Source organism: Aptenodytes patagonicus, chromosome W (assembly GCF_965638725.1).
Source record: "Aptenodytes patagonicus chromosome W, bAptPat1.pri.cur, whole genome shotgun sequence".
In the NCBI taxonomy this organism is placed as follows: domain Eukaryota; kingdom Metazoa; phylum Chordata; class Aves; order Sphenisciformes; family Spheniscidae; genus Aptenodytes; species Aptenodytes patagonicus.
Window position 1 is genome coordinate 23,843,089 of NC_134981.1, and position 9,085 is coordinate 23,852,173.

General features: G+C 38.4%; 1 protein-coding gene across 2 annotated transcripts; it reads right to left on the minus strand.

The window, feature by feature from the left end:
- Positions 1–322: 322 nt before the first annotated feature.
- On the minus strand, positions 323–8,300 carry LOC143172105 (iron-sulfur cluster assembly 1 homolog, mitochondrial-like). Of its 2 annotated transcripts, none has more exons than XM_076361361.1 (4): positions 8,212–8,300; positions 7,056–7,109; positions 5,226–5,331; positions 323–2,859 (listed from the first exon to the last, which is right to left on the minus strand). In XM_076361361.1, the coding sequence occupies exons 1-4, from the start codon at positions 8,263–8,265 to the stop codon at positions 2,711–2,713; spliced, it is 363 nt and encodes a 120-aa protein (XP_076217476.1). In that variant the 5' UTR covers positions 8,266–8,300; the 3' UTR covers positions 323–2,710. The 2 variants fall into 2 exon arrangements, with proteins under 2 accessions (XP_076217476.1, XP_076217475.1); XM_076361360.1 differs by having other exon boundaries at positions 8,158–8,300.
- Between the last annotated feature and the right edge of the window lie 785 nt (positions 8,301–9,085).

A 9,085-nucleotide genomic window follows, 5' to 3' on the forward strand; every position in this document is an offset into this window, starting at 1 on the left:
GATTTTTTTGTCATATAGAAATTTTAAAAATAAACATCTGCCTATTAAAATTTTTACCCTGAGAACAGCATGTGGAAAAGGGTAACAGAAGTCTATGTATTAGCAGCCTACCCTTCCAGTATGTATAAATGCCTTCCTGTACTTGGTAGTTAATACTTTTTTTTTGTAATATATTCTTATACTATTCCAATAGTGTTAATATTTGGAAGTATTAAATATTTCTCAGAAATATTAAATTCGGTAACAGTAGTGTATCTACTGGCCTAATGCTATGCCACAGTGCTTGTTTTTTCTTGTAAGCAATCATTTCAATAGAGGAATATTTCACATTTACCAACAGGCAACATTTATTATTATAACAGAGAACTCTACATACAGTATTACACAAAGTTATAATGGACCAATCAACAAACCCATGTTCCTATATAACTATTATTAACACTTTTACAAAAGTTTAATATATTGTGCATTAGGTGTTTTAGTAAATTGACAAATGAGGGCATTATTTCAAGGAATGCAAGCTTGTATTGAAGGCACGTACACAAAACATGAAAGTACGCTAAATATGCCAAAAGCCTAAAAACACCTCAAAACAAAATTAAATGAATAAAGTAACAGCATTCTTAACAACCACCAGTGCTACATTCCTAATCTTATCTTCTAAGAGAGAAGTGCAATCTGAAAAAACACCCTTTATCTTTTGAGCTTTAGACATACAACCTCAACTATGTCACATTAACTGGATTTTTTTTTTTTTCAGCAAGACTGAAGGACTTACAGCATTATAAGTTTACCTAGCCAGTGTATTACTAGTTCTTCCTGAATTACTATTTAAAATAAAGTAACTGTGTATAACAGTTGACTATTAAAGGAACAAGTGTTTTTTCTATCACGAAGTATGTAATTAAAATTCAAGTATGTAATATTAAACTATATCTGTGGAAATTTTTACTTTCTACTCCTGTGCACTAAAAATATATCAAGAACGATTTTATTTTCATTTTGTCTTCCCCTCTACGCCTTTCCCTCAAGCATGGTCTACGTAGCTGCATTCCTATGTCTTCAGCATGTTAGTACTCCAAATTTGTCATACCCACATCTACGAACAATTCTCTAGACCAGTATGACCTCTGGATTTTCCAGCCTCAGTATTCAGTTTCCTCCTATCTCAATGCCTTCCTGTCTGACTATAATATCACGGTCCTTGTTGTCCACTACATTTCATTTCTACTCTTTTGAATAACTGTTCAGATCAGTTGCCTAGACAGACAAGTTATCTTCTCTTCTGCACAAGTGAATAGCTTAGCTAAACAATGTCACTTTTAGACAATCAGGGAAAGAGGGATATAAAAAGGATGGAATTATATTTCTATCATACTAGCTTTAGGGAAGGCCCATAGAGAGGTTTCTGCTTCTGCCTGAGCACCAGTGGAAGAAGTGCTGAAGACTTATCAGCTTGAAAGAAGGACTGGCTTGCAGAAGAACAACTCTTGACTACGAGAAAATAAATTAGTTTAATTTCCAAAGAAAAAAAAATGGCCTCCTATAATAATAGGATTTTAATTACTGACTGTATTAAACTTTTTTTAAAAAATAGAAGCCTTTTAAAATTATCAGTGGTTTTCCTGTTAGCAAGTTAATCTCATGCGAGAAGTTACAAAGCTTATGGTAACTTCTGTTTAAGTGGAAAAACCCTAGTACTGAATCAACTTGCTAAATAGAGCAAGTTGTAATAAAATTAGTAACAAACATTAGCTATTTGTAGTAATGAAAGGTATGAGATTCCTTTCTCAAAAAAATACGTTCATAGCTTTTTGTGCACAGACAGCATGAGAATATATACACATTCTGTGAACACCGGGAATCAGAATTTGAAGGCAGTTTTACCAGTTTTGTGATTTAAGTCAGTCAAGACAAATAGAAACAACAGAAACACAAGAAGCCTGTATATATTCTGCTTTAATATTTCAGTGCCTGAATATATTTTGTTCTTGAAAACCACTTAGTAACTACAGCAGAGACTGTGCCTTCAACAAGGCAAGGAACAAGACTGAAGTTGGGTTAGCATATTTTGAACTATTGCTACTAGCAGTGCTATGGCAGCCTACTGTTAAATTTGCACATGAACTGCTTTCTGGACTTCCCTAGATTTATGGGAAAATAAGCCACCAGACAAGTCTATACATAAAAACATCAGAAGCCTAATAAAACAAATTATATATCTACATAATCATAGTGAACTTTGATGCTGAGGAGTATGTGTCTGTATATATAAATATTTAAACACACACAAACATAGAGTGGGGTTTTTTGTTTGTTTTGTTTTTCTCAACTCAAAGCAGAATAAATAGGCAATATATTCTTGCAAATGGCTTTTGGATGGGGAAGTGCAAGTAGAGTAGACAAAGAAAATGGCAAAGGAAAAGAACAGTGAGATTCTACTTCCATGGTACATGAAAACACAGAAATGCTACAGCACTTAATGTTCTTACCTTCTGGGTCCCAATTAATCACAAATTGCAGTGTAAAAACATCAGTGCAGGGATTTAACACGCAATTTAAATTTTCAAAATGAATTAACTTTATTTTCCTTAATGGCATCCACACTTTGCACAGCCTAAGAACCTGAAGAAAATGCATTTGCTTTTGAAAGCCACATATTCAGCAAGTGTTTTGTGGCTTTCAAAGTCAAAGAAATAGTCCTGAAATTTCAAACGTTAAAGCTTTCTCCACAGCCACATGTTCCTTTGATGTTTGGATTATTGAAGACAAATTCACTGGACAGTTTGTCTTCCACATAGTCCATTTCAGTTCCTAGAAGTGTCAGCTGTGCTTTCTTCTCAATAAAGATTCTAATTCCTTAAAGACAACAAAGAAAAAAAAGTTACATACAGCAAAACCGTTCATCATTCACTTTGAAATGTTGTTCCAACCAGTGATAAAAGTGGAAGCTAAATACAAAAATCTGTCAGTATAACTCATTTTCCCTAGCCTAAGATAGGGCTTTTTTTTTTCTTCCCCCTCTCCTCAAGTCTACCTACAAAATTCTAGCAACAGTCTAGTGCTGGTATTTGTGTATATGTGCGCATTTATTTTCATTCGGATTTAAAACCATGATACCCAGAGTAATCAGTTGTAGAACTTGGGAATGAATCTCAGCTTTGATACTTCCTTTCCCATGCATTATAGTCAGTAACCCATTTACTACTGTTCTTAAAGCCTGTACATCCAACAAGATGTAAAAATAAATAAATAAATAAAAAGTAATCCCTTTTTAGGGAAGAACCCTTCTCTCATAAGGAATGTCCTTTTCTCTGCCAAAATTATTAGGTCTACATGAATTAGCAATATTGAATCCTATACCAAGGTAGGCACGTGAACTTTTGAAGATATCAACCTTTAAGGACTAAGAATTAGTAGTTCATCTGCAGAACTAGAAAGATCTCCTTTTTCTAAAGTATGCAAAGTATCTACCAGCCTGGAAAGTTATTGAACTTTAAAACTGCAAGTATGGTATAAAGTGGTTAATATGAATAGACTGCTTTAGCTGTCCACAGACTAGGAAATAATAAAAATTTAAAAATAGCATCAGTAGCAGCAACAAGAACTCATTAAGTTATAGGAGAGTGCTGGAAAGCTGTTTCATCATAGTAGAAGTTGAGATGAAACACTTTAGTAAAACTCAAGTCTGTGGGCAACTAAGTTGAACCTCCACATTTTTCTTGGTCAACCTGGACAGTAATACACAGGGAAGGCTAAATCTAATGAAAGAGGACCCGAACCCTGAAGCAGAATCACAATTCTGTATTAAGCGTCAGCACTTGCTAACTAAAAGCCAGGAGAACTGGGTTGGTATCCAAAGCCACCAGCCTACTGAATAGAGTGCTATATAAAAGTCAGAGCCTTCAGTGGAAAGCTGTCTAGAAGCAATCAAAATAAAACAGAAGGCACACAGCCACAACTGAAACATCATCTGGCTTTGGAGATTAAGGCCTCTGCCATGACTGAGGGAAACTGCTTTCATCTCCCTTAAGAACCAAGCCAGGAACACTGCCTTCTGAAAAATGTGTTTTCAGCCCTGTAAAGCCAGAGCAGCTCTGGAGTCAAGCAGAAGAGGCAACTCTAGGAGCCAGCTAAATCTGAAGTCAAGAAGCACCTGCAAAATTAGGTGGCAGTCCTGATCTCATCTACTCTATTTCAATTTAATCATTTGCTGAAGTTCCAACTAATATTTTTTTTTTTAAGACAAAAAAAAAAGTTATGAGTTGGTTACAGATATTTTCAAGGCAGCTGGAATTTGAGCTCTGCCAAGCAGCACAGCTTCCTTAAGAAAGTAACTGTGATATCCCACTCTTATTCAAATCTCCTACTTAGCCACCAGTTGAAAAGTAATCTTTCTGGATGCAAACACAGCACAGTTTAATAATGTATTTAAAAAAATTAGCAATTTTTAGAAGAACAGAAACCAAAACAAACATTATTATGCCTTTCTAAAAATTCATGCTTGACAAAAATATCACTGAGAGAAGTTTCTATAAAAACTGGGCACATGTATGGAACTTTCATTGAGTAGTCCCATCATAGGTCTGTTGTTAAAGTACTGAAATTATCAGGCAGCAAGCCTAAGTACCAACCTAAGAAAACAATTTCAAACATAATGCTTAATTAAAATTATAGAATGCATTGTCACAAAATAATGTCAAGATCAAAAGCATAAAGACATTAAAAAAATAAGTCAATTATAAGGCTAGTTATAGAAGACAGTTGGAAAAACTCTTTGCAAATAAAACCTTTACTTTGCCAAGCCTTATTTTAGGTATGTTAGTAAAGTATCCTGTCCATGCCTTGTTCTGTATTCTCTCAGATATTTGCTATTGGCCACCTCCAAAGACTGGAATAAAAGGCTAGGCCATTTATTCTGACCCAGTACAGAGACTTTTTTTTGTTGTTATCATAGGGAACTCCAACTTAACCCAACATGGGCATGAAATGAAGGATCAAGGATATTCCTTGTTTCCTCTACAAAGCTGCAGATTTTAACTAACTGATTACTTTTACATCTTCACAACAGAAACTAAGGTGACAACTCCTATAACAGAACACTAGAACCTCTTACAATAACTTATTATTTTGAAGTCCTAACCTGCCCCTTAGCAAACCTGTAATTAGGCTATTCTTCCTGCCCCCCCCCCCCCCAGTTTTGCTTTACTGCATCAGAAACTCACCATCTTGAACTACTTCTTCATCGGAATCTCCTTTTGACTTTGTATATTCTAGTGTGTAGGAAAGTCCATTGCATCCTCTTGTACGAACACCTACTTTCACACCTACCTAAAATAAAACATTTATTTTTTTTAAACCTATTCTTGAACACCAAAATAAAAAGTACACAGAACAACAAAAAGCTGACACTTATTCTCCCTTGCCTCAAGGCCAGTGCTAAAACAGAAGTGAACTAGTTTAATGGATTAAAAGGTAACATTTTTCTCTTATAAAATTGACTACCAAGGTAAAAGCAGACATCAGATGTTTGCTACTGTGGACCAAGCCCTAAAGCATGTTAAAAAAAAAAAAAAATCAAAGTAATGAACTGTTGACATTCCTTGGTGCTCAAAGACAGATGTTTTTGTGACTTCAAATGAAAGTTTATTCAGATGGTAATTCAGGCACTATTTTAAGATTGTTGACAGTAACATAATTATGAAGTTATGAGGCCAAGTCAAGGGCAGTTGCTAGATTTTTACATAACTCCTATAATGACCATCAGAAATCTACTACTTCAAAGTTCTGAAAACATTACTTTAAGATCTTCATTATCCGCATTACCATTCACACTTAAAACTTAATCCTCTCCTTTTTGCAAGTAAGTTTATTCATTTACTGTGTTAATCAGTGTTAAAGCCCAACCTAGTCAATATGTTCGTGAATAATGGATATGGATAATTTGCAATTATCCAACATGACCCTGTAAGTCAAACAGAGCATCTATGCAAGTAAAGAGCCGAGAAAAGGTTGTAGAAGAGGTTGATACAGGTTGTTGAAAATGAACTGGGAAATTATTTGTGCACAAGGATCTTCCAAAAATATCTGTACCACTTTCCACACACAAATGCTTCAGTACATAATTTAAAAAGTATAATAATCTATGGAACCAATGTTATGATTAAAAACACATCAAAGTGTATCACTTGATGACAAGTAGAATCTCAGACAAACAGCACTCGTTCTTTTCAGACTAAATACCCTCCTCTACAAGAAGGGCTAGAAATAATGGGTTGGAAAACATGAACACCATTTATAACAAGGGGGATGACTGATCAGCTAAGCTGGAGGCTTTGGGCTTCCTTAGGATGGTTTAAAACATTAGAATGAAGAGCCTAGTTAGTTGCAGATGTGCAGGAAGCAAAAGAAACAATGGGTTTTATACAAAAGTTGAGGGAAATAGTTTTCTTGAACTAGTACTTGCTGTAAAGAAGAAAACCATTATAAAAGCAAGCATTAGGTTAGAAAAACAAGACTGCGTGCTCTTCCCAAGAAGAAAAGATGACATTCTCAATCAGCTATTTGTTGAAATACTGATTATTTACAAAAAAGACATTGGCAAATTTCATAAGAACTATACCTTTTCCAATGGGTATGAATCTAACATTATTATCTATTTCACAACCAGAATGCCTTCAAGAATTTGATAACATCTTAGTATCAACAGCTGAAGATCTCTAGCCCTACCAGAAGTCACCACTATGCCATACTAGAATAGTTGATTAAAATATTTTTCAAGCTTAAGGTGGCTTTTTTTTCTTCAGTTTTACCCATCTCAAAAGTAACTGTACAGTGAAAGGTCATTACAGTCAATTATTTTCTGCATTTTACTTTATATAGAAATGAAGCATGATAGATAAACAAACTTATACAGTCCCATCCAAAAAAGACACCAACATCTCCAAGTTTTTCAGTGTTTATTTCAAGCTGCTAGGTTAGCCAGAAATGCTTTGTAATAATCAGCGGTGCTAATACCTTAATATAATCTGCAAGATAGCCCTGTTTGCACTTACATGCTCAGGTTTATCTTTAAGAAACTGTTTTATCTTCTGAACAGCTGATGGGGTCTGAAAGACAAATATATGCATATGCTTGTATATAGTTTAAAAAAAAATTTTTATTACTAGCAGATTCAAACAAAGTAATCTTCTACTAGATTTACATTAGAATACCTTTTCTAATTAGCACTATTAATGTTCAGTTGCTACAAGATCACTACAATACAGGAATTACCTGCCCAGACAAATGACTGAACTAGACATACTTAGTCTGCCCCCATCAATGCAGAAGGCTGCACCTCCCTCTGGAGTAAGCCTTCCCAACTGCACGGCCTCGGCAATACTGCCACAACTAGTAAATGCGCTTTCTCAATTAACACAGGGATACAGAGTCTCCTTGGGAACAACATACTCGCCAGTTTCTGTACTGAATTTCCATTCTTCAGAATAAATATACTTCTTAGAGTGACTGTGCAAAACACCACCCCCACATGAAAGTGACCGCACCGGTCTTTCTCCCTTTTTCCACTGCCTGCCGGCCGTTGCCCACCGCTAGCACACCGCACCACAGTTCGGATTTCTCCAAACCCCGAGACAGTCCCGCTTTCTCTGAGCATCGTCTCTACACAGGCGCAAATGAGGAAACACCAGTCTTCTCACCGGGAGCACAAACGCCCCCGGCAAGCTCACAAGCGGGGACAGGTCCTTTCCACCTCCTTGTGGACCCTTCCTAGTGACCAAATGCCAGCGCGCAACTGGCAACCTCGGAGAGTTAACAGCGCTCGCCCTCAGGCCTACGGCCCTGCGCAGCGGCAGCCCACAGAAGCGCCGGGCGGTTCGCCTGCTGCTGGGCCAGGCGTGCAGCACCGCCAGCCACATACACAGGCTCGACAGCACGGCCCACGCTGTCCCACTGTCACTAGCAGCCTAGAGGCGTCGGCGTAGCATCTGCCTCGGGGCGGGCAGGCGGGCGGGCAGGCTGAGGGAGACCCTTCAACCCAGCCCTGCCCGTGGCACAGTTCCAACGCACGCTCTCAGGACAAAGGCACAGGTCAGAGAGGCCCGTGACCGGCATCCCACGGGGCGGGGTGGGGCCCGCCACGCCTCCAGCACTGACCAGGGTGAGGGCAGCGCGGGTAGCCTGGATCTTCCTCTTACTCACGGCCCGCACCGTAGCCCTCACGACGGACGAAGCCATGACCATCTCAACCCCTTCCTCTCCCATCTGCCATGGACACAGCCGACATGACGCCACGACGCATAGCGCGCTCCCTGCGCCCACCCCTATTGGGCAGCAGCCCATGACTGGCAACTAGCAACGGCCCTGCCTCCTTCCCCGGCACGCCCCCGACCATTATCGAGGGGGAGCTGTGCCATCAACTGTTATAATCCCGTTGCCAAGCGGTGTGTATGTGCCTTTTTATTTTAAACTCTTAGACGTTATGCACCCAGGAAAGGAAGGGCGTTGCACGCAGGAGGACTGTTCGCAGAGATAAGCAGGCGGGTGGTGCTGAGACTTCGCCAGAGGAGCAGGAGTAGGAAGCCCTTCCCTTCAGGCCTCCACTGGCAGTCCCGAGGGGAAGGCAGGGAGAGGAAAAAAATAAAATCTCCCCTTTGATTTTTTTCAGGAACAGCATCAGATACTAGTTTCTAACCCTATTCCACCCCCACCCCCCAGACTCCCACTAAAATCGAATTAGTATATATTCCACCTCTCCATGTCTACAAAAAACATAGTAAAAAACCATAAAGATTTATTGATGATAACATAGAGAAACATTTTAAAGCAGCTTGGCATAAGGCTATTCAATTTTAAACGTTGGCATCTCAGGCAAAATCTAAGCATAGAATAGTTTAGCTTTGGACAAATTATTTAAAGTATGCAAAACCAGGAAACGGTCACCTGTAGGACAGGGTAAAGTTGATGTATCACAGCTGGATAATGAATGCATACAGTATATGCATACAAGCAAATGTTTTTTCCTCTATATGTCCTCTTCCCCTTGAAACTTCCTCTTTTTTTGCTCCCCTTTCCTTCTGGATTT

Excerpts from the sequence above, each read along its gene's own strand:
- LOC143172105 (XM_076361360.1), bottom strand. The coding sequence starts at position 8,265 with ATGGGAGAGGAAGGGGTTGAGATGGTCATGGCTTCGTCCGTCGTGAGG. Across the intron at positions 7,110-8,157 it reads CCCGCGCTGCCCTCACCCTG|ACCCCATCAGCTGTTCAGAA; the intron begins GTCAGTGCTGGA and ends TTTGTCTTTCAG. Across the intron at positions 2,860-5,225 it reads TGAAGAAGTAGTTCAAGATG|GAATTAGAATCTTTATTGAG; the intron begins GTGAGTTTCTGA and ends GTTGTCTTTAAG.